General features: G+C 47.3%; 2 protein-coding genes and 1 non-coding gene across 4 annotated transcripts in view; 1 reads left to right on the top strand and 2 right to left on the bottom strand.

Annotated features, from left to right (window-relative positions):
* Nucleotides 1–573: 573 nt before the first annotated feature.
* Trnan-guu (transfer RNA asparagine (anticodon GUU)) lies at nucleotides 574–647 on the bottom strand. The gene has a single exon. It is a non-coding gene; the product is annotated as a tRNA-Asn (tRNA).
* A 796-nt stretch (nucleotides 648–1,443) lies between these two features.
* Psmb3 (proteasome 20S subunit beta 3) lies at nucleotides 1,444–12,001 on the top strand. The gene is made up of 6 exons (XM_020182790.2): nucleotides 1,444–1,594; nucleotides 1,891–2,075; nucleotides 5,251–5,358; nucleotides 8,883–9,060; nucleotides 10,780–10,874; nucleotides 11,888–12,001. The coding sequence occupies exons 1-6, from the start codon at nucleotides 1,592–1,594 to the stop codon at nucleotides 11,934–11,936; spliced, it is 618 nt and encodes a 205-aa protein (XP_020038379.2). The 5' UTR covers nucleotides 1,444–1,591; the 3' UTR covers nucleotides 11,937–12,001.
* Nucleotides 12,002–13,613: 1,612 nt separating this feature from the next.
* Nucleotides 13,614–24,915, bottom strand: part of Pip4k2b (phosphatidylinositol-5-phosphate 4-kinase type 2 beta) — a 28,656-nt gene continuing 17,354 nt past the window's right edge. For both annotated transcript variants that reach the window (XM_020172260.2, XM_020172261.2), the window contains 5 exons: nucleotides 23,612–23,650; nucleotides 23,007–23,120; nucleotides 18,966–19,224; nucleotides 18,443–18,546; nucleotides 13,614–17,731 (listed from right to left, as the gene is read on the bottom strand). In XM_020172260.2, the coding sequence (XP_020027849.1) occupies nucleotides 17,651–17,731; nucleotides 18,443–18,546; nucleotides 18,966–19,224; nucleotides 23,007–23,120; nucleotides 23,612–23,650 (597 nt within the window). In that variant the 3' untranslated portion in view covers nucleotides 13,614–17,650. The remainder of the gene's footprint in view (nucleotides 17,732–18,442; nucleotides 18,547–18,965; nucleotides 19,225–23,006; nucleotides 23,121–23,611; nucleotides 23,651–24,915) is intronic.

Below are 24,915 nucleotides of genomic sequence, written 5' to 3'. Positions count from 1 at the left end.
CTCCCCACTTCTTGTGTGTTTCATTATTTTGTTGTTTTCCTATGAAACACTTCTGTTTTCCCTCTCTCCATTTTCTTGGATTCTTCTCTCCCTCAACCAGCCTATTCCTCTGTTATGTCCTTCTAGCTGTCTGTTGCTCACAGCTGTTTTCCCTCTTACCTTTGTTTCTCTTCATCTTTCACTTTTTGTCCCTGCCATTCTCTCTCTCCTTACTTAACTCCCTTCCAGATGTAATATTTCTACTTTATAACATCCACTGAAACATACAATGGCAGCCTGTCTAACCTCCACTGCCAAATTCATTATTAATCAGATGAAAGATGCACGGTGAGATGCACACTGAGACAAAAACCTCGGTCTTTGGCTTTCCTGCAATTCAGCATTGGAGCAGAATGTTAGGGGAGCGGTAGAGCCACGATGGGGAGAAATTATCCCATCATTAACCACAACGAGTTTTCAACCACAAGGACCGACCTTCTGGGTTGCTGTAGAAAAATTGCTCTGCCATTTCAATATAAAATTTGTTGTTTAAACAGTTCCGATCAAAATCTCAACCTACAGAAAAAGGGTCCGCGTCCCTGGGTGGGCTCGAACCACCAACCTTTCGGTTAACAGCCGAACGCGCTAACCGATTGCGCCACAGAGACGGTGATGAGTATTGGCGTGGCAGAGAGTGAAGTCAATGGGAGCGAGCCTGGAATGGCGAAAAAGCGGTTAACAGCTCCGAAAATTGCGTGAAAGAAACCGGACCAGGAGAAAAGGAAGGTTTCCTGACCTGGGGAGGACAGCAGGGAGGGAAAGACTGTGGGACACGCTCGCCTCTCCTAGGCTTGCTCTCCGAGTGGTAGGTGCTGGGTATCCTCTGGTTGCACCTTAGATGTGGAGAGCCCGGAATGTCCGTTTTGAGGGTGGCTTGAGACCTGGAGCTACATTAAGTCGACCTACCAGGTGTCCCCAAAACAGAACAATCTCTAGTCCCCAAAACTCGCCTCTACAGATGAACCCTGGAAGCCGCAGAGTGCCCTCCCCTTCCCCCTCGCATCATTCAGTTTGCACTTAATGGGTGCCTTCCGTATACCAGGCATTGTCCAGGGTCAGTGACTATAGGGTCTCGCTAAGTGGTACACAGTAGCTGTAAGGATTTGTGGGATGAATAAAGGAAGTCAGCTAGTATGAATAAGTAAAACGCCAAATTCATATAGCACGCTCTATAAGAATCACCGTGGTCCCTCAGCTGGATCTGCAGACCCGCGAAACCCGACTGCCCAAACCCACGTGCGTGCAGACCCCGCCCCCTGTCGCGACAGCCGAGTCCAGGTCCTCCGAGATCCCAGCATGCACTCAGACGCAAGGCTCTTCCGCGCTCACAGTGACTTTTCACTTTCCGCTTTCCTCGCCTCCGTTTTGGCTTCTCAACCAAACTACCTGTATTGGTGACTGACGGGATGTATGGCCAGTAGAAAGCCAAATTAGCTATGCGCCCCTGCCTATCAGCCAATGGGGAGGAAGCAACGAGAGCGACGCGCAGTGAGAGCAAGGACCGGTTTACTGGAACTGTGGCGGCGATCGGGGGTTCCTGTACACCGCAATCATGGTGAGATTGGGGTCCAGAGAAAGGACTACAAAGTATGAATCGAGAAACGGAGAGGGTGTAAGACCGGTATTGGGGGCGGAAAGGGCCCTATGGTCGATGGAAAGGAGCGGACCGCGGGGACAATCAGGGGAATGAGTGCGGCTCCAGGCTGTCCAGCAGGTCCCATCTCAGAGTTGGGGCGTCCCGGCACCTTCAGAGCCGAGAACACTGCGTACAGGAGTCCCCGGATCGGGGACTGGGCTGGGGCTATGGCATTTGGCCTCTTGCGCTAAGCTTCTCCACGTTGTCTGCCCTAGTCTATTATGTCCTATAATGGAGGGGCCGTCATGGCCATGAAGGGGAAGAACTGTGTGGCCATAGCTGCAGACAGGCGCTTCGGGATCCAGGCCCAGATGGTGACTACGGACTTCCAGAAGATCTTTCCCATGGGTGACCGGCTGTACATCGGCCTGGCTGGACTCGCCACTGATGTCCAGACAGTGTAAGTATCAGAGATCCCCGCCCACATCCAGGCCTCTTCATAGACCAGCCTTGCCAGGTGTCTTGAGTGGCCTGGGTGTCAGTCATCTACCAAAACACCAGTGCCAGACACCACAGCAATACAGAGATGTATCCTAACCAGCTTTACCCCTATTTTCTCTGCTGGACGCTGGGAAGCGCCTGTGTGCACGGACTCATTTAATCCGCTTTCTGATATTACCAGCTTGCTGTCCCATTTGGTTAGTTAATGCCCTGGATGCAAATTAGTGAATATTACCCAGGATTCCAGTGCTGGTCTTCAGTCTAAAGCCAAAGGCTATGCTCAGTCCCTAAAGAACTTCAGGTCTAGTTGGCAGACAAAGCAGGCATACGGAAAGGTAACCAACCCATAATGCAAGATTACTTCTAGAGTTGACGGTGGTTTTGTGATTTGAGAGAAGAGAGAGTCAGAGAGAAGAAACAGCTGTTGTGATTGTCCAAGTTGTGAAGGTCATGATCTAATGGGGTAATTGGTGGCAGGAAAGCAAAGGATGGGATTTCTGAGAGTTGTTGCTCACCAGGCTTAGTGGCTACTTGGATATTGTGGATCCAAAGAAAGTCATTTATTGAGGTCAAGACCCTTGTCTTTTGCTTGTGATGCTTGGGATCGAACTCAGGGCTTTGCACACGTTAGGGAAGTGCTGTACCACGGACCTACATCCTCAGTTCTTTGTAGTTTGTCTTTTTTTTTTTTTTTTTTGTGGTACCGGAGTTTGAACTTGAGACTTAGTACTTGCTAGACAAACTCTAGTTCTAGAGCCATGTCTCCAGCCCTCCTTTTTTTTTTTTCTTTTTTTCTTTTTTTGGTTCTGGAGATTGAACCCAGGGGCTTTCAAATGCTATGCCACTCAGCTACACTCCCATACCCCATAAATTTTTGTTTTTTGTTTTCTTGAGGTACTAGGGATTGACTCAGGTCCTCAGATGCTAGACAAGTCTCCACTCCTTCAGCCCTTTTGTTTGTATTTTGTTTTTGAGATAGGGGCTGGTTCCAAACTAGAGATCCACCTGCTCTATCTCCCCTGTAGCTGACATTATAAGCATGTGCCACCATGCCTAGCTCCCTGTGTATTTTTTATCTAGTACAGTCAGCCCTCTGTACAGTCCTGGGATTGAACTGACTTTGCACGGAAAATATGCATATGGGCTGGGAATGTCACTCAGTGGTACAGTGTGTGCGTGACAGGCATGATATCAGTTATCCTTCAGGAATCTTCCAGTTCATGAGCAGATTAATGCAAGGGTTCAATTCCAAGCACCAAAAAAAAAAAGAGAAAATATTCATGACAAAAAAATTCTTGTCATTATTCCCTGAACACTGTGGTAGAACAAATATTTACATGGCATTTGCATTGTTTAGGTATGATAAGTAATCTAGAGATGATTGAAAACAGAGGAGGACTGGGCTTGGTGGTGCACACTGTAATCCCATCTGCTCAGTAGGTGAGTAGGAGGTGAAGTAGGAAGTAAAAGTAGGAGGATCACACCCTGAGGCCAGCCCAGTCAAAATCTCAAGACCCTATCTGAAAAGCAAACTAAGAGCAAAGGGACTGGTGTGTGGCTCAAGTGCTAGAGTACACCAGGCCCTTAGTTCCGTCCCCAGTACTACCAGGGAATGTATGTAAATATAACCTGTGGATTTTGGTGACCATGGGGGGTCCACAGGGACCTATGTGGTGTATAGGCAGGCGGTGAAGTGGTGTCCAAGGTGATTCCTGTTTTGATCATGTTGACTGAAACATAGGAGTTGGGAAGACTACTTACTGTAGGAGGGAAGAAGATGACACTGACTTTGACACCAATTTTGAGGGAACAAGATGTGCCAAATAGAAACACCTTGCAGGCAGGTGGGGTTTTGAAGTTACAGTCAGGGCTGGAGAGGCATTGGTGATGTGTGAGTCAATGAGAGCACATTCTGAAGAGATGGTATGTGAAGGGAGAAAAATAAGCTGTAGTTGGAAAGCTGAACCTTTATTTTTAGTAGTAGGGGAAGAAGAGAAGTCAGAAGAGAGTTGAAAAGAATTGGGATAGGATTCAAGAGGGAAAATGGGGCTAGTGGAGTGGTTCAAGTTGTAGATTGCCTGACTAGCAAGCGTGAAGCCCTGAGTTCAAACCCCAGTACTGGAAAAAAATAATTTACGAAGAGGGAATCTGTGGGCCTAAGGAGCAGTGACTTCTAGACTTCCTAAAGGCTTGAGAGATGAGCTCACTAATGGTAGGGAAGCATATCAGAAAATTCTCATTTCCTTTAAAGCTGAATAAGTCTCAAGAACACAGAACTTCCTGAGTTGAATCCAGCTTGCTCTTTCTCCTGTCCCACTGGAGTGAGACACACCAGCATGAGCCTCCTGTCAGCATGAGGCTTCGCCAGCCTTCCCCTCCTTCTCCTGCTCTCCTCACACCACATCCTTTCCCTCAGAAGCCTCTTCTCACTGAGTTTGCTTGCTGTGGGTGTAGTTACTCATTTCACTAGGTCTCAGTTTCCTGACCTGTAAGATGAAGCTCTTTGGTTTTGTGTCCTGGAAGTCACTACTGTGCCCTCAGCAGGTGTGGCATTGGTCAGCTCCATGCAGGTGGCCTATCCTGGGGCTCTGAGGTGACCCTGGGGGAGGCCAGGCCTTCTTTCTTAGGCACCTTCCAGTCAGTGAGCACAGCAACTACTTGTGATCAGTGCACATATGGCTTGGGGCAGAGCTCAATAGGGAGAGTGCCTTGTAAGCCCAAGGCTCTGGGTTCAATCCCCAGTACCGCCAAATAAAAATAAAAAATCAAGTAATACACATAAGACTTTGCAGCTTCCCTCAAGGACAGGAATTATATGTCTGTCTTTTGTGATACTGGAGCTTGAACTCAGTATCACATCTTGAGCCTACATCTTGAGCCACTCCACCAGCCCTTTTTTTTTTTTGTAATGTTTTTTCGAGGTAGGGTCTTACAGACTATTTGTCTGGGCTGGCTTCAAACTGGTATCCTCCAATCTCAGCCTACAGAGTAGCTAGAATTACAGGTATGAGCCACCAGCACCCAGCCTGGATTATACGTCTTTATATGTCTCTTGGTGTTCCTCTTGACTGCCTCAGGGTGGATACTACAGGACATTGAACAGTGACTTACCTGGTTTTTTCCTCCTACCTCAGTGCCCAGCGCCTCAAGTTCCGACTGAACCTATATGAGCTGAAGGAAGGCCGGCAGATCAAGCCTTATACCCTCATGAGTATGGTGGCCAACCTCCTGTATGAGAAAAGGTAAGAGGATTCAGGGAATTCAGGCGCCTGGCTTGGCAGCGTGGGACTGCAGTGTGGAGGGGTGCTGGCAACAGGGCTCCTTTGTCCCCCTATTTCTTATTTGCAGGATAGTGTTCTTGGTTGATGGCTCTCTTTCCTTTGGGGCTGTCTGACAACCAAGTAGGAAAGGAAAGATTCAGGTCAGAAGAAGGCAAGGAGGCTGGAGGTGTGGCTCAAGTGGTAAAGTACCTGCTTAGCAAGGGCAGGGTCCTGAGTTCAAACTCCAGTCCACAAAAACAGAAGAAGGCAAGGAATGCAAAGAACAGATGAAGTTGCTTCTAGCCAGGAGTCACTCTTCCAGAGCTTTTCTCCAGCACTAGAGTCTCTGGAATGGCAGGCAACTCAGGAATTGGTGTGTTACTTTTTGTCAATAAAATCTAGTACACTGAAGGGAGACTCAGTTATAGGTACATTTCCTACCCACCTGTGGGCAAAACTGGGTAGCCCAATACAAGTTGGGCTCTTTTTTCCTTAACCTTTCTTTTTGGTAGTCCTGGGATTTGAACTCAGTGCCTCATGCTCACTAAGCAGGCACTGTACCACTTGAGCCACTCCACCAGTCCTTTCCTTAACCTTTTATTTTGAAGTAACTTTAGGCATTTTGGCAGGAGGATGGTTTTAAACTTAGGGCTTCACACTTGCAAAGCAGGCATTCTACCACTTGAGCACTGCCTCCAGCCCAATAATTTTAGACTGTATAGAAAAAAAGAAAGCGGGATATGGTGACCATACCTGTAATCCCAGCACGTGGGAATTGAGGCAAAACAATATCCAGATCAAAGCCTCGCCCAGCATTGGTGGCTCACACCTGTAATCCTAGCTACTCAGATGGCAGAGATCAGGAGGATCAGGGTTCAAAGCCAGCCTGGGCAAATAATTTGCAAGACCCTATCTTGAAAAAATTCATCACACAAAAATAAAAAGGGCTGGCAGAATGGCTCAGAGTGTAGGCCTTGAGTTCAAACCCCATACCACAAAACAAGCAAACAAACCAAAAAACCCCAAAAAACAAAACAGATCAAAGTGTAGGCTGAGACTGTCTCAAAAAAATAAAAGAGAACAGAAAAATTGCAGAAATTCTCTTTAACTTTCAAAATTAAAAGTGTTTGCTGGCACACCTGGATTATAGTACTTTTTTTTTTTTTTTTTTTTTTTTTTTGTGGTAACTCAGGGCCTCATGCTTGCTAGGCAGGCACTCTATCACTTGAGCCATTCCACCAGACCAAAAAAGGGTTACTTGTTTTGGAAGTATATGTTACTATCCTTGCTGGGCACTGGTGGCTCATGCCTGCAATCCTAGACGGTGGAGATCAGGAGGATTGAGAAACAAAGCCAGCATGAGCAAACAGTTTGAGAGCCCTTATCTTGACAACACCCAATGCAATAAAGGCCTGGTGGAGTGGCTTAAGTGGTAGAGTACCTGCCTAGCAAGCATGAGGACCTGAGTTCAAACCCCAGTACTGCCAAAAAAGATAAGATAGATAGACAAACAGATATAGATATATAGCTGTATATATCCTTGCTGTTAATTTATATGTGGCAACTGTTTATCACAATCCCAAATTGAGAAAGACTAAGCAGAAAATGTTTAAACTGATTAATCAGATGGAGGAGAGGCAAAAATTAAACTCTGAACCCCAGGCATGGTAACCATGACTATAGTACCAGCTACTCAGGAGGCTGAGGCAGGAGGAGTTCAGAAACAGTCTGGCTATACAGCCAGACCCTAGCTCAAAAGAAAAAGAAAGTTAAGCTTTGACTTCCACGCCATGTCTTGGCAAAGCATGTTGGAACCACCACAAACTTAGGTCCTGAGCCATGTAACAGTCTTTGGTTTTAAGGTTGTTACTCAGGTGGCCTAGGATTTTCTTTTTTTAAGTTTATTGAGAAGAAAAGCAAAAATTTAAATTTCTTACAGAAATTAATACTCAGGGGGTCTGTTTGAGAAGCTCTGGGTAAATGCATCCTACCGCTGGGTGCCAATGCCTTACACCTGTAATCCTAGCTACGCGGGAGGCTGAGATTGGGAGAATCAAGGTTCAAGACCAGCCTGGACAAAGAATTGAAGAGACAAATAGTTGGAGAGACTCCATCTCCAAAATAACCAGAGCAAAATGGGCTGGAGGTATAGCTCATGCAATAAAGTACCTGCTGTGGAAGTGTGAAGCCCTGAGTTCAAAACCTCAGTCCCACCCAAAAAAAAAAAAGTATCGTAAGCCAGTAAGACATATGGGTAATGCCTTTTTATTTACTGATCCTATTGAAGATACTGGCCAGTAGTTATTGAGTATTTTATTTTTATTTATTAAGACAGAATCTTGCCCTGTGGCCCAGACTGGCCTGGAACTCACTCTGTAGCTCATGCTGGCCTCTAGCTCGTGATTCTACTAAGTGTTGTATTACAGGCATGTGCCGCCATGCCCAGCTGAGATACTGAGTATTTTATGCATGAAGATCTCTATGATTGATTGTTCTCACAGTTCAAGATTTAGAACAAGTTCCCAGTAAGCTGACATTTCAGTAAGAGTTACCCAGCCCACTGAGAGTCCCTTTCTGCTTTGCCCGCTAGGAGCATCAGAACAAACTGTCAGTCTGAATGTCTTGAGTTCTGTAGCTGCTTTTTTTTTGGTGGTACTGGGGTTGAACTCAGGGCCTTACACTTGCTAGGCAGGGACTCTACCACTTGAGCCACCCCACCAGCCCTTGAATTCTGCTTAGTTGTTGTAGTTCTGTTTTTTATTATTTTTCCTATATACTGCCTTGAGTCATTTTTCCCCCTGCCACTTTTTGAGACAGGGTCTCACAAGATAGCCCCCACTAGCCTGGAATTCTCAAATTCTCCTGCATCTACCTTTTTTTTTTTTTTTTTTTGCAGCACTGTGTTTTGAACTCAGAGCCTCATGCTTGCTAGGCAGGTGCTCTTACTGCTTGAGCCACTCTGCCAGCCCTTTTTTGTGATGGGTTTTATTGAGCTAGGTCTCTGAACTGTTTACCTAGAACCTCTTGAGTAGCTAGGATTACAGGTGTGAGCCACTGGGGCCTGGCTTCTTCCATCTATCGCTTAAGTTCTTAAGTGCTGGAATTATAGGATGTGCCACCCTGGTTGGGGTGTGTGTGTGTGTGGTGCTGGGGATCAAACCCAGGGCCTCACACATGCTAGCATTCTAGGCAAGTGTTTTACCACTGAGCTACATACCCAGCCCAGCCTCGCCTCAAGTCTTTTTCTAAAGGTGTAGAAGTATAAATGTACAAATAGAGAATTGAATAGTTGATAGGAGTTTGGATTAGGATAGGGAACTCCCAAAGAAAGGAAGAGGAAAGAAGGGCACGGGTGTGGATATGAAGTGTCAGAGAAAAGAAGAACATTGCCAGATGCCAGGGCGGGGTGTAGGGTTGAACTGAGCTAGTCTCCTTTGTCTGAACAGCCCTGCATGTGAAAGTGAGTGCTCTTGAACTCTGGTTTCTCTCTGGTCCTGGCTTCACAGGTTTGGCCCCTACTACACAGAGCCAGTCATTGCTGGGTTGGATCCGAAGACCTTTAAGCCCTTCATTTGCTCCCTAGACCTCATTGGCTGTCCTATGGTGACTGATGACTTTGTAGTCAGTGGTACCTGCTCGGAACAAATGTATGGGATGTGTGAGTCTCTCTGGGAGCCCAACATGGTGAGTTGGCCACATGGAGCTGGGCTGGCCTTGAGGTAGCCACCCTTGGCCATCAGGAACAAAATGGGAGAATGGTGAGGTAGGAGAGCAGGCCACGCTGACTATTTTTGGGAGGGTTTCCAGAAGCTCCATCTGCAGTGCTGGCTGACCTAGAGCAGAGCACATTTTGTTTGGTCACCCTGGTCAGATTTTACTACAGCCTCACATGGGGTTTCCGGTCCGCATATCCACGCGTAGAGCAAACACCTAGCACAGTACAGAATTAGGAGTAGGTGGACAGACTAAGCCTAGAGCTAGCATGTCTGGGCTGGAAACCTGGATTAGCCCACTGGCCTTAGTTTTTGTTCTTGGGTAAATCGTTTTACCTCCCCCATCTCCATTACCTCAGCTGTGAAAGGGGAATAGTAACGGAACCTTCCTCACATAAAAAGAGATCGGTGTATACCTGACAGAAATCAGAGGGAGTTGAAGACCAGCCTGGGCAAAAGTTAGGCAGACTCCCATCTCAATCAATAAGCCAGGCATTGTGGCATATGTCTGTGATCCCAGCTACCAGGAAGTCATAAGTAAGAGGATTGCCCACCAAGACCGGCTCTGGGCAAAAACTTGGAATCCTGTCTGAAGAACAGTACAAGCAAAAGAAGGGCAGGGAACATGGCTCAAGTAGTAGAGCACCTGCCTAGCAAACTCAGAGTCCTGAATTCAAATCCCAGTGCTGCCAAAACAACAAAAAACACTCAGGCAAGGCCAGGTGTGTTTAGTGACTAGCGAGCTGAGAGTGGGTGGAATGGGCAGGGTGTGGCATTAGATGAGGCTGAAGATGGAGACTGAGAGGAGACTTAAAAGGGCCTTGAAAACCTTGCTTTCCCTTCACTGTAAGGAGCCTGAGGACTCAGGGGCCTACCGCTGGATGTGATAGGCTATTGTCACCTGCAGGAGGCGCTGAAGTCCTGAGCAAAGTTAATGGTGAGGACAGCTGTTTCTTCCTTGGCTAGCCAAGTAGAGAACACAGGGGAAGAGGAGTTTTTTTGTTTTGTTTTGGTGGGAGAGGGGTTAGGGCTGGACAAGTTGAGGGTTTTTTGGTGTTTTCAGTGGTACTGGGGTTTGAACTCAGGGCCTTACACTTGCTAGGCAGGTGCTCCTCCAGCTACTGGTGTCTGGCGGACAGATGGAAGTTTTTTGGTTTTTTTTGTTTGTTTTTTTTTTGGGCTTTTTTTTTTTGCGGTATTGGGGTTTGAATTCAGTCTCCACCTTATTGCCCTTTTATTGTGATGGGTTTTTGAGATTGGTCTAGAGAACTATTTGTTCAGGCTGGCTTCAAACTGAGATCCTCCTGATCTGTGCCTCCTGAGTAGCTAGGATTACAGGCGTGAGCCACTACACCTTGCCAGGTTGAATTTTGAAGTGCCAATGGGCCATCCAGGCACTGATGGGCACTGAGAGAGCACCACAGAGCCAAGCAGAGATTCTTCTCCTTATTTTACAGCAGAGGGATTGAGGCTCAGTGAAGGACATTTTACTTGCCCAGGGCCACACAACTGGTTAGTGAAGACTCTGGATTTGAAGTATTTCCATGGTCCCATTTCCTTCCAGGGTGGAAGCTGAGAGGGAACCCTCCCTCACTTGAAGGTGCCGAGAGCTGGGGACTTAGAGTCCAGACGAAAGATTTAAGGAGCCATATTAAGTCTGTAACCTGAAAGGGTTTTCTTCTGTTGGCAGGATCCAGAGCACCTGTTTGAAACCATCTCCCAAGCCATGCTGAATGCTGTGGACCGGGATGCAGTTTCAGGCATGGGTGTCGTTGTCCATGTCGTGTGAGTATGAGTTGGGAGAACTCTAGGAGCTTTGCAAACACCTGCCTCCCCGCCTCCCCCACAAGCACGCCACTCCATCTTCTTTGCATGTTTCAGTAGAAGTTTAGCCAAATACTCACAAGTGATCTTCTGGATTAGTGTTTGTTTTTAACCTGATCTGCCCATTAAAGTCACCATGGATTCCTTGGTCCCATCTTCCCAGCCCTGGTCAGGTGTGAGATACAGAGGCCTCTGCAGGCCTGGGACAGTACAAGTCCCAGGGGCTACCCAGACTCCTAGGCCCCTATCAGGTGAGGCTCCATGACCCCAAGTCTCCTCCTCTTGCTCACAGTGAACATTTTCTTCACTAGCAGTGTCCCCAAAGCCTTAGGGATCTGTGTGGGGATGACCACAGGGGAGCTACTTCAGATTTTTTGCTAGGAGGCTCCCCATTCCCCACCAGCTCCCACCAGTCTAACCCAGACTGTGGAGATGAGCTAAGCTCTGGGAGCCATATTCCAGCCGCTAGCTAGTTCTCTACATGCCACACCCTCTCCCCATTGTTTGGGGCTGTCACCAGGAACCTGATTGGATGAAGTGAAGAATGGCCTCCCAGCTGCTTTTGCTACATCGCAGAATTAGCCTTTGGACCCTTTACCTATTCATAGGATAGCCTGCTCACTCAGCAGGAGGAACAGAACTTATCACCCAAGGTTCTTTTGTGCTCATTGGGTGAGACCCTCACCTCATGTTCTCTAGGCCTGAAGGCACCACTCCTTCTTTGGAGGCAACCTTAGTCCAGCCAGAACCATTTTGTGGGAAAGGCTCCCCTAGATGGGGACTTTCCCCTGTGGAAAGTCTTCCCAGCTGCTCACTCTTATCCTCCCTTTCCTCAATGCGGACTCTGACTGGAGCAGAACACCAGGCAGCCCCTTCACCCTTCTACCGAGCAAGGGCTTGGTGCTGAGAGCCAGAGTGGAAAGCAGCAGTCTCCACAGGTGTACGTGTTTTCTCATGGCTTTCTCCCTCTGCAGTGAGAAGGACAAGATCACCACCAGGACACTGAAGGCCCGAATGGACTAATCCTTTTCCCAGAAGCCACATTTGTTTGTTTTGTTTTTTTTTTAAATAAAATAGCCTTTCTTTCATTCCTGCTTCTTTTGTTTTTGATGCTTTCCTATAAAGAGCTCCTTAAGGTTTAATCTCAGCCCTCGGGTTTTCTTTCTTTGGTGCTGGGGATGGAACCCAGCGATTTGCACATGCTAAATTCGTGCTTACGCCCTCAGTCCTGGGTTTTCTTTTTGACTGGCCACCTGCTCCACTGGCACATCTATGGCCATAATCTACTAGTCACTATTGGATACCTGCTTTGTGCTAGGCCTTCAGCAAAGTGCTTTACACATTCTAGAATTTAGTAACAGTGAAGATTAACCTTATTTAGAAATGAAAGGCAGTTAAAAAGCTTGAAGGCCACTTTAGTAAGCAGGATAGGTGACATCCACCTGTAATCCTAGACTTGGGAGGTTGAGGCAGGAGGATCATGAGTTTGAGGCCAGTCAAGGCTACAAATTGGGACCCTTTCTCAAAAAAAAAAAAAAGTGAGCCAGATATGTAATATTCCACTAAAACCTAGATAGCTTTCCATTAAATTCTGCCTGAAACCCCTCAATGTTCTTTGTTTCAATAGGAATTTGGCCAAGTACAAGTGATCTGAGTTTGGTCCCCGGCACAGAAAAAAAAAAAGTAAACCAAGTGGTCTTCTAAATTAATGTTTTTAACCTTGTCTGCACATTAAAGTCACCATGGATTCCTTGATCCCATCTGAAGGATGCTGATTCATTAACCTTTTTTCTTTTCTGAAATTCCCTAAGAAAGCCCAGCCTCAGATATGCTCGTACACAAATGGGATGGCTGCCTGGTTCCTAAACGTTCCCCAGAATCATTCAAAGGGCTCATTCAGACATTTTTTTGGTGGTGCTGGGGCTCAAACCAAGGCACGCATGTTAGGCAAGTGTTCTGTACTGAGCTACATCCCAGACTGGTGTCTCACTCCTGGGCTCAAGTGATCCTCAACTCAATGGGTACTGAGACGTAAGTGTGGACCAGCATGCCTTGCCTTTTTTTGTGGTACTGGGGTTTGAACTTGGGGCCTACACCTTGAGCCACTTTAGCAGCCCTGTTTTGTAACGGGTTTTTTGAGATAGGGTCTCGTGAAATATTTGCCTGGCTTTGAACCACGATCCTCCTGATCCCTGAGTGGCTAGGATTACAGGTTTGAGCCACCAGCACCCGACCACATCTGTCTTTTTTGTTTCAGGTTCAAAAAATCTGGAATGAGACCTGAGAATTTACATTTCTGGATCCTAGGTGCTATTGGTACTGCTGGTTCAGGACCACACTTTGAGAACTACTAGATTTTAAGTTAAAGTGTCCAGATAGCGAATCAGGTGCACAGAGGTGCCATGTTCAAAGTCAACTGCATAGCCAGTTGAGTGCATGGCTCCTAGCCACCATCCATCCTGCACAGCTAGAGAAGGGAAGGAGGGGTGGTGGTGCATGGTAATGGCAGGTGACAGGCCACCCAATGCTGTGTTTTTAACATTGCTTATTAATTGCATCTGATAATGGGATGTCACTGACCACATTTCTCCTCAAACTGTACATTGATTTTGCTCAATCTGCCTCTGAAACTGAGGCCAAAACCTTTTTCTAAAAAAAAAGGAAGTGGGCATTTCCAAAGGATTCACACATAACCAGATGTACCAAAGCTTTTTGAGTTTTATTTTTTCCTCGGGTTGGAGATTCATCTTAACATGCATGCATTTTAAAACAGTAACATGGTCTCAAACTGTTTAGAGCAGACATTAGACAAGCACAAGGGGTTGGAAATTTCTATTTTAAAAAATGGAACTTGTGGTGGGAAATTGAGAAGTCACACACATGGTAGAGTGGTAATTTATCCTGCTTCCCCAGTGGATGACTCGGGACTTGATTCACATTCTGTGTGTTCAGTGCTGGGGCCTGCTACTGTGATGTGCTGAGCAGACTGGGTCTCCAGCTAAGGATGCTGGTTCCTTCCTCCTCCCAAAGTGTCTGTGAGCAACGAAAGGGCTCTCCTAGAAGCTCCCTTCCCAGCATCCTTCCTGGGATCTCAGCATAAGCTGTTGAAGGAGAGCTGAATCTCCTTCCCCCTGGGGGCACTCTTCATAAACGGCACATTTTAGATGGCTAGGGCCATGTCACTGCCCCCTGCAGACGGCTGGCAGATTTGGGGGTAGCTGTCCAAATATATGTTTCCCTTTGAGGACCACCCCCCACATTACTGCCATAAAGAGATGAGTTTCCTAGACTTGGGGAAGCCACACATCTAAGGCCAGATCTCTGAGGGTTGTTTAAACACATTGTTCCTTCTGGCCCCAGCTCAAATGCTGGAGAGTGCTAACATTTTCTCTCTTCCAACCTGAAATAGACAATTGGGGGTGGGATTTGGCTACTGAAAAAGTCCTGGGTCTTTGGTGACCTCCCCTGGGCAGACCTATACAGACTGTGAAGAAGGGAAAAGTCTCCAGGGCAGGAGTCCAGTCTACTGTGCTGAGCACTACCAGGGGAACTGTTTAGGCCTAAAGCACAGGGAAGAGAGGAAAAAATGGAGAGGGCAGGAAGAGCTGCCTGTGGTGGGAACTGAAGAGTGCCACAGAGTAGCCACAGGGGCCACTCATGGTGTCAGCCACAGACCAGTAACCCCTGAGCTAGATAAGGAGAGATTGAGCACTGCTTCTGGATCTGCTGGCACACTGCCTGCCTCGTAACCCCCAAGTCACAGGGCACAGGGAAGGAGCTCATGCTGGGGGACACAGAGAGTCAGTGTTAACTGACAGGAACATGGCATGAGCCATGACCTAATGGTCTGTCAGTGGAGTCTTCAGAGCCCCTCACATCGGTTGGCTGACAGTTCCTCAGCTATAGACTTTCTTGGAGAGGGATGGGGACAAGAAGTTGTGACTAGATGTCACCCAGTAAGTAGCAGGATGAGGAAATGGGAACAGAATACTGCCCATCCAGGCCTCACCCAATCAGTCATGCTCTTATACCTTTGTTTCTAGGAGACCCAAAACTACTCAGAGATGCCTAAGACTGGCTTTTCTTCATGGCCCTGGGGAGTGAGGTCAGGGGTTGTTACTTCCCCTCAGATACCTTCTACTACACAGAAAGGGAATGGCAGAGAAAAGAGGAGCAGATAAAAGGATCCATTCACTTTCAGACTGCAAGCCAAACACACACCTTTATCATTACAAAAAGAAGAGAAAGAAAACTTGTAGAAACCAAGATAAATATCTTTTAAACATATGAATACCAAAGGAATTAGGGGCCCAAACCCAAGGTTTTGAAGATAGCACAGAGAGAATGACCTTTAAAAAAAAAATCTAAAATCCACCAAACCACAGCTCAAATGTTTTGACCCAATCAACAATACTGTTAGAAAAACAAAGAGCATTTAAAACAGAGTGCTACTTCTCAAAATGTAAACAATATACAAAAAAAAAAAAAAAATCCCACAAAACTTAATGTTAAACGAGTTAATGCCTGGTAGTTGGCTTTAACTGATAAGCTCTGTTACACCTTTCATACACGTTATGGCAACTTGACTGCAGAACAAATGCAGAGGAGCCCTCCAGCCCCAAGCCATGGAGGCTACAGGACAGCCTTCCAGGTCTGGAGATACTGGGCCTGACTGGGAGCAGATCCAAATTTTCACTCTTGATAATGAGGTGGGGAAATCAAGTCCAGACATTATTCCTACATAATCCCTTTCCTAAGTCAGAATTGTTTTTTCCATGAGCCACGTGATTCTGAACGTTTCCCCAAGTCACGTGAACTTGCTACCGTTGTTCAGTGCTACCTATGCCCCTTGTGGGGCCAGGGCAGGGATCTGGCCCTGGCCTGCCTCTTCCAGAGGGCTCCCCCATGATCCAGCAGGCCCAGTGAAGTCCAAAATGCCGTCTTCATTCCTTCCTGACCTAAGTGCTACAGCGGGGAGGACAAAACAGTGCTTCTTGCTCCTGAAGCTGAGCATGGCCAGTTTTGGAGAGAGCCAAAGGAAACCATCTGTTCACCCAAAAATGGTTCCACAAACCAGCATCACATCTTTGGGATGATCTATGAATTTTACCAGCTCTCATCCCAAATTCCTGGTTCCTTCTGAAGGGGTGAGAAGATGTAGGAATGTACCTCCCCCAGTGGAGAACAACAGGGCCGTTTTCCCTCCTAGTGAACCAGCTGCTTGGTGGCTTCAGAACAACTCACGTGGCTCCCCTCTGAGGGCCTGGGCAGAAATCCTGAAGGAATTTGCAGGACGTTACTCCTTCCAAGGAGGCCTGTGGGCACAGACCTGCCACAAGTCTACAGGGAGCAACAAGTAAAAACAGCCCTAAGGCTGACACTGGGGCTGGGTCAAATGTCTCATTAGGCCTCCAAATCAGATTTCCTGGGTCGCATGAAGTGACTCAAAAGCAACCTCAAGTTTGGATACCTCACTCCAAGGTGGGGTGTCATGCTGGCTGTAGCTGTCCAGGTAAGAAACTACGGGCACAGGGAGCCAGACACCTACACGGTAGGTTGGGGCTTGGAGTGGTGTCTCTGCAAAGTGCACCAGGTGCTTGGGGCTCGGCCCCTGGTCGTAAGAAAGCTACAGATGACTGTGCCCAGAGGTCAGGAAGAAGGAAATGGATGGAGCACATAAGACCTCATTTGACACAGAGCAGTTTCTGAGATTTTCCGAAAAGGAAATAACCACTGAAACACAAAGGTCCTGTTATATCCAAAGGTGCTTTCTAGTTCCTCTTGAGCCAATGGGAAGCAAGCTTGACATAGAGAGGATGGGAACTCCTGGGGTCCACTCCTGGGGCTTGAGTGATGATCATAGGGTTCTCTCAGAACCAGCTGTCTGAAAGCCCAGATGCTCCCTGGCCCTTACCATTGCGTGAGAATGAACCTGCTCCCCTCTGAGACCTGAGTCTGATCCAAATGTCGGTGTCCACCTGCACTGTTCCTTTGCGAGGAACTGGAGAAGTGAAAATGTAACATTTCCCTTGGATCCAAGGTGGAAAAGTGGAGGAAGTTACACACAATACTCCATGAAATTAAAAAGTTAATCCAGATAAGATCAAATGTGGCAGGGCTGAGGTGTCTGACCTCTTCTCCTTGCTGGCAACAGGGACATTTGCTTTTTGAGGCCCCTCGTGCTGGGCCTGTCAGGTGCCTCTTTTAACTGAAGGAAACTGAGAGCTGGGCAGGGATGGGGAGGGTGGCTAGATGGTGACATACATCATTATAAAAAGTAAACCTGGAGCAATAAAATTTCAGAAACAAAACCCAAATAAATCCACAAAGTCATCTCTAGCCCCAAGTTATCTTAAAAGGTTGGAAGATATCAAAAAGGGACCTCCTCCTTAATTTTGTAGTACTGGGGTTTGAACTCAAGAGCCTCATGCTTGCTAGGCAGGCGCTCTACCGCTTGAGTCACGCCCTCCCCCCAGGGAACCCCTTTTTAACCTGGGTCAAATGGGGAGAAGAATCAAGGGTAAGCAGAGGTAAGGTTATATCCTGTGAGCATGTGTACACACAGCACATCCCCTCCCTTATAGAGTCACTCTCAGTGTCACAGGGTGCAGTCTCATTCCTAAAGCCCTCCCAACCTCCCACTCTGCTCCCCACCCTCCCATCTAGCCCAAATACACCCTCTCCCGATCCCCAACCCCATATGCAGCAATCAGGCTCTGGATGAAGGTAGAAGATAACTACGTCAGGATGTTGGACATGAACTCGTTGAAGCGTTTGGAGTACTGCTCGGGGTTCACAGTCGAGATCTCAGCTCCTGCCTGTAATACAAGAGGCAGACTTAGGTCAGTTCCTCAGGTCTTGTTCCTTGGGAGCCCTATTTTTTTTTTTTTTTTTTTGAGTAAGGTCTCACTATATAGTGCAGATTAGCCTCAAACTCAGAATTCTCTTGCCTTAGTCTCCTAAGTACTGGGATTAGAGAAGTGTACCACCATGCCTCTTATTCAGCTAAATACTGGTTCCCAGGTTGTGCAGGCCACCTCAGAGAAGAATATGCAGGTTTCGTAACTGTCCTGGCCCCACTCCTCTATAAGATACACCCACTAAAGCAGGGGAAAGATGGTGGGGAAGTGGTGAAGAAGCCCTGGATCTCTGAGGAGGGCCTGCATAGAGAACAGTAGCTTTAGGCCCCTGAGGAGCCAGGCCTGTGGGGAATGTGTGAGCATGTCAACAAAGCAATTGCAACAAGACGTACAGCATGCCCAGCAGCCCAGGGGAAAGAGGCCGGCAGCTCAGGCCCATAGGGCCAGAGAACGAGGGGAAAAACAAGTTGTGCGGATCACCTGGCCAGGCAGGGAGAAGGGGAGTGGAGATGGCAGGAAGCCCAAAGCAAGGCATGCAGGCTGCTCTCTGCTGGGGAGGGGAAGGGCTGTGCTTCCTAGAGCAGGAAGCAGGGACCACCCTTTCTGGGGCTACAAGGGGGCGTGCAGGCACTCTGCTGGGCTGGACCCTGGAGGAGACAGAGAGCTCACCCCATGTTTCACCGTTTTGGCAGCATGTGCAGCTTTCTTCTTAGCGTCATATGGTGTGAGGATATCAATGATGGCCATGAAATAGACCTCCTTCTTGGGAGCACCTGTAGTGGGAGGTGAAGCGGGGAAGAAGAGGGAGATGGCAGAGAGAAGAGCAGAAAGTGGCTCCTCCAGTATGAGGTTCCAATTGTCCTGTCATTCTAGAGCAAAGAAACCAAAGGGTCCTTCTCAGAAGTTTTCACATCCCTTTCTCATTTGACCTCCATGGCCATGGGTATGGTGACAGGGAAGTACATATAAGGTCTGTTCTTCCCATGAGCTAGAGAAGAACCCTGCTTCTTCACCCAGGACAGGCAGAAAGGTGAAGGAAGGTCTAACAGAAGGAACCCTGGACTCCAGCTTCTGGCAGTGACCCCATGGAGGAGCCAAGAGGCAGAAGGCCAAAGGTGCAGACAACCCTGGGTATTCCACCTGTGAGCCTGGCAGAGGTCAGGTGGGCAGGGCATCACAGGGCACTACTTACTTTCATGACTTTTCATGGCATAGACATCAACGGAAGGGTCGAACTCCCCAGGACCAAAGAACCGAGGGAAGCTGAGGAGGTTGCCAGGGCTGTCAGGAGGTGTGCCGTAGGAGCAGAGCAGACTGCCACCCATCCCATCATTCTCACACTCCTCATCCTCTGCCCGTTCCTCCACCTCCATCTCCTCCTGCTCAGCTCGGTCCACATCATGGATGCCCACCAGCAGGCTATAGTCCATGATCTTCAGCTGGGCTAGGAACTGGGGAGGCAAGGGGCAGAAATATGGAAGGAAAAAAAAAAAAAGTTACATGGGATATCCCAGCAGCATCTGGAAATGGATAAAGCATTCCTTGCAACTCAACTCTACACATGGTTCTGAACTACAACAGGGAGGAAGATACTGCAGCCTACCCTTGGTGAGCTCACTGTCTAAGGGGGAGGCAGTCACTTAATAGGCCAAAGAGTTGTGGTATGCACAGAGGTCCTGGGGAAAGGCACTGAAGCTGCAGCTGCAGGCTGAAGAGGAACTGGTCAGGCACAGACCACAGGAGGGAAGGTAGAGTGAGCACAGTAGGAAGAAAGAGCAGCCCAGAATGATTTGGGACCAATTGAGGCCATGGCAAGTTCCAGAAAAGAAGTAAAGGCATGATGCATTGTGGAAGAGGCCAGAGAGATAAAACACAGCAGTGTCTCTCAAATGCTGACTCTTAACCTGTTATGAGCAGGCTGGGACCAGGAGTTTTTCTTTCTTTCTTTTTTTTCTAATTATTAAATAGATTAGAAAATGAGTGTGCATAACATGAAGTAAGGGTAGATAGTGTTTTGGTTGCACATAAGTATTTGTTGGCTGCAAGGCAAAAGGCACTTCTAACTGAGGGTCATAGGCAAAGTGTAATTTGGTTTTTTCCTTTCTTTCTTTCTTTTCTTTCTTCCTTTGTGTGTGTGTGTGTGTGTGTGTGTGTGTGTGTGTGTGTGTGTGTCTGGGGTTTGAATCCAGGACTTTGTGCTTGCAAACCAGACACTCTACCATTTGAGCTACACCTTCAATCCATTTTGCTCTGGTTATTTTGGAGTTTGGATCTCACCAACTATTTTCCTGGGGCTGGCTTCAAACCACAATCCTTCTGATACTCAGCCTCCCACGTAGCTAGGATTGCAGGTGTGAGCATACCATCATACCTTGGGAGACTGAGGTAGGAGGATCATGCATGAATCCTGAGTTCGAGGCCAGCCTGGGCTACACAGAAAGATTTATCTCAATAAAAAAAAAAAAAGACCACCAGAAGGTCAAGAGAGACCTTGTGGAGTTGGGGGAGAATGTTTGATCCTTCCCTGCACATGGGTCCCCACCCTGCAACACCTGTTTGCTGGTGTGCATAACAATGAATGCAACCAGCAACATGCTGTCTCAGTCTCTACACCAGGATTCATGTGTGGGATGGAGCTGGCCACCTATGAACTCTAGTCACCAACAGCCTACAGCACCAGGGCACTAGCATAGGAGAAGCATCTTCACAGGACTGTGGCTACGCCTAGGTCCAGAACACAAGCAAAAGGACAAGCAACCCTGAGGCTTAGTAGAGGAAGGTGGGGGCACCTCCTGAGCAGCTCTAGACAACTCCTTAAGGTGAGGGAGAGGGGCTGGGATGTAGCTCGGTGGTACAGCGCTTGCCTAGCATGCGCGAGGCCCTGGGTTCAATCCCAGCACCAAAAAGAAAAAACAAAGGCAAGGGAGAAGCAACTGAGATCCATGATTCACATACACACCCAGTGCCTTAAGAAGAATGATAGAACAACACACATTGGAAGCAAATGACCTAAGGAAACTGACTTAAATTCATCTTGGAACCAGAATAGAAAGAGAAGAAGAAAAGGGAGAAAGAGACTCAGAACAAACTGAGCATGAACAACAGAGTGAAGGAATCATGTAGGTGAGGATGAGGAAGAAAAAGCTTCCTAGCAAAAGGCATTTGTAACACCTATGCTCCCAGCAGCATTACTTACAATAGCTACAAGGTAGAAGCAACCCAAGAATGATGTCAATTTTTTTGTCACCTTCAACTGGGCCACTGGGTACCTGGGTATTTGGTCAAAGCATTCATTTCAGAGCGTCTGTGAGGGTGTTTCTGGATGAGATTAACACTTGAATCAGTAGGCTGCCTAAAGCAGATTGCTCACCCTAATGTGAGTGGACCTCATCCAATCAGAGGAAGGCCTGAATAGAATGAAAAGACTGACACCTCCCATGAGTAAGAGAGAACCCCTGCCTAACTGTTCGATGGTCTTTGGAGCGGAACTAGTAACATCATCTCTCTCTGGCTATAATCAACTTGAAAAGTGCAGATTCCTCAGCCTCCATAATCACAAGATAGTTCCTTATTAAAATTCTTTCCAGGACTATTGGAGTGGCTCAAGTGGTAGAGGACCTGCTTTGCAAGCTTGAGGTCCCTGGGTTCAAACCCCAGTTCCACAAAAAAAAAAAAAAGTACAAAATTCTTTCTATATAGAAATTTAGCTTTTCTAGAGAATCCTGACTAATACACCAACTGTCTGTTGACAGCTGGATAAACAAAATGTGGTATATACTTACAGTGGAATATTATTCAGCCTTAAGAAGGAAAGACATTCAGACACTACAACATGGATGAACCTTAAAGACATTCTGCCAACTGAAATGAGGCACTCACAAAGGGATAAATACTGTATGATTCCACTTATGAACTTCCTAGAGTAGTCAATTTCATAAAGACAAAAAGAAGAATGTTGTTTGCCAGCTACTAGGAGAAGGGGAGAATTGGGAATTGGTATTTAATGGGGACAGTTTCAGTTGTGGAAGGTGAAAAAGCACAGCATGGTATAGTAGAACACTCCTGTCATCGCAGCTACTTGGGAGGTAGAAATGGAGAGGAACATGGTTCAAGACAGCCTAGGGCAAAAAGTTAGTGAGACACTCCTCCCAACCCCCCCCAACCCCCGATTCTCAACAAATAAGACAGGTGTGGTAACTCAAGCCTTTGATACCAGCTATGTGGGAGGCATTGGTAGGAGGCTCATGGTCCCAGGTCAGCTCTGGGCAGAAGTGTGAGACCCTATCTGGAAAAAAAAATGGGCTGGGGGTGTGGCTCAAGTGGTAGAGCTCCTGCCTAGCAAACAAGAGGCCCTGAGTTCAAACCCAGTACTGCCAAAAAAAAAAAAAATCAAAATATGGTTTCTACTGAGTGCATTTCACTTTTTCACTATTATAAAGCTGAAATCATCATAAGTCAGGGACTATTTATTTACATTTTACCACAGTGAAAAAAATAACAATTTAAGTTGTATGGTTGGTTTTAATGAGCAGCTACTCCCCCCACCACCACTTTTTTTCTCTTGAGACTGGAGCTCACTATGTAGTGCAGGCTGGCCTTGAACTCAAAATCCTCCTGCCTTAGCCTCCCAAGTGCTAGGATTACAGGCATTGTCACTATACCCAGTTCTTAATTTATTAAAAGAGAAGATTGTAGCTCAGTGATAAAGTGCTTGCCTAGCATGTGCAAGGTCCTGGATTCTATCCTCAGCTCCATAAAAAAAGCAGACATAGTTATCAGTGGTCCAGAAGACATATTCAAGTAGATAGCACCTGTCCTCCCCTGAAGGACCTCCTCCACAGGTAGTCCCATTACAACCAGGAGCTTGCTGGGGAAGTGGAGAATCAGAGCCAGATACAGCCTGCTTGGAGGATCTCAATAGCTGGTGTCCTGTGGCTCTGATTTGGGATGCCCCTCTTGAGGAAGGTGTAGGAATGAACCAGTGAAAAGACAGGGAAAAGCATCCCAAATTTGGCTACAAAATTTCCGTTGGCACACATGGCACAAATGGAATGTCCATTTGCACAAGCTTTAGGTGCAAAACTGTGCCTACACAGCTCACACCACCACCTTTCTTTTGTCTGCTTTCCTGGAAAGGAGGGAATTTCATTTTCTCTGAAGGTTAAAGAGGCTCCTGCTCTGTGTATAGGATGGACCCTGCTGGGCTATTATGAAGATGAGAGTTAATAAGTACCTCAACATCCCGCTTCAGTTTCTCCAGAAAGTTCTTTTTACTCTCCTCTCCCACATGCAGCTTCTGCCCTTCATTGAGGAAGTCATTGTCTTTGAATGTTGGCAATTCCTTAGCCTGGGAGAGCAACAGCAGCGTTAGGTTAGGCAGGCCAACTCACTTGTTCCTTTGGGAGCAGTGTGCAGGAAAGGGAAGGTCTTTAGCAGAAGATCCTCAGCCTGTTTAGTTGACAGCACAGGAGCCTATAGGCCTAGAGTTGGGATATGCAAACATGTGGCATATATAGGACAAGAAGGTCTGACCAAAGTATCCTTTCCTGCTGGGCCTGGACTCCACCAGGGTTCAGGATGCCACTAACTGATTCAGGCTGGACTGTGGCATGGAGACCATTTCTATCCCAGCTGGACACAAAGAACCCAAAGAGGGAAGAACTAAAAGTCTGGAGACCTAGCCTGTCCTGAGAACAGGCAAGTGCTTGGTGACACAGAACATCTCATGGTGACAAAGACTGCATGTCTGGGAACTGGGCTAGAGGATGTGAGGGGGAGGGATGGATTGACCAACAGAAGGTGTTTCTGATTCCAAGTGACCCTTCCACACTTGCATACCTTCTCCTTGTCACTTGCTTCTCTGGCAACAGTAGAACCCTGAAAGAATAAGAACCGTCAGAAGGCCAGCTGAGGCAAACTCCTTTGAACAAGCAAATGTGCACTAGTCTTTAGTGGGAGAGCTGGCAGTAAGCGGGAATAGGCTGGTTAGCATCCTACTAAAGAGGGGTCAGGAGGCAGCAACTGGTCCACTCCCTCCAGTGCAGTCACTTAGAGAGCTCTGACCATGCAGAGGGTGCATGGCTCAGCAACAGGACTGCACTGAGGATACTCAGTCCCTACCCTTATGGAACTTTCTTTCTAGCTGTGGCTCACAACTCATTACTTCATTCATAACAGTGGTGCTAAGTGGTGCAGAGAGGAGACACTCTGAGAGCATGTAACACAAGGCTGGCCTGGACTGAGGAAGGGTGGTGGTCAGGCCTATTTCCTGGAAGAAGTGTATCTGAGCTGAACTCAGAAGGTAAGGAGTGTTTAGGTGTGGGGAGGGGAGGGAGAGAAGGCAGGGTTGCTGGAGGGAACCTATTCAGGCAGTGTATATGAAATCCTGGGCAGGGAGAAGCACAGGCACTGAAGGGATGCAAAGGAAGCCAATATGGCTGCAGCAGAAGGAGGGAGCAGCTATATGAGGTGACAGAAGTTAGGAAGTTTGGTTTGAGAATAATAGAGCATCCTGGCTCAAAGCCATAAGTGTGTCCTTCTCAATGTCTAGAAATGCACTTGTGCTGTCACTCCACAAGGCCTGAACAGATGCCAGACTGTATGTGTCAGCACAGCCTGTCCCCATCCTGCTAACCCGGGTGTGCACAACCCACAGACAGGAGCTGAAAAGCATCAACTGTTACATACAGATGGTACATTTGTAGGGCTTAAATAACCTCTTGTCAGCTGGGCATTGGTGGCTCATGCCTATGAATCCTGGGTCCTTGGGAGGCTGAGATCAGGAGGATCACAGTTCGAGGCCAGCCAAGATAAATAGTTTGAAAGACCCCCATCTCCAAATAACCAAGAGCAAGATGGACTAGAGGTGTGATTCAAGTGCTGGAGCACCTGCTTTGCAGGTGCAAAGCCCTGAGTTCAAACTCCAGCCCCACCAAAAAAAAGAAATAAACAAATAAATAAATAAATACTTCTTGTCACTGTCACCTGGACTTCAAACAGCCTCTGGTTCATAAGAATTAGGCATATAAACTCAAGATTCACCCATCCACACTAATGCAAGGCTACAGCTTTACCAATTAAGTGAAGTTGGTAGTGGTCCCTCTCAGCCTCAGACAGAGGGCAGCACAGCGCTGGGAAACACA

Source organism: Castor canadensis, chromosome 11, assembly GCF_047511655.1.
Source record: "Castor canadensis chromosome 11, mCasCan1.hap1v2, whole genome shotgun sequence".
NCBI classification, from domain to species: Eukaryota; Metazoa; Chordata; class Mammalia; order Rodentia; family Castoridae; genus Castor; species Castor canadensis.
This window is presented reverse-complemented; position numbering and strand designations above follow the sequence as displayed.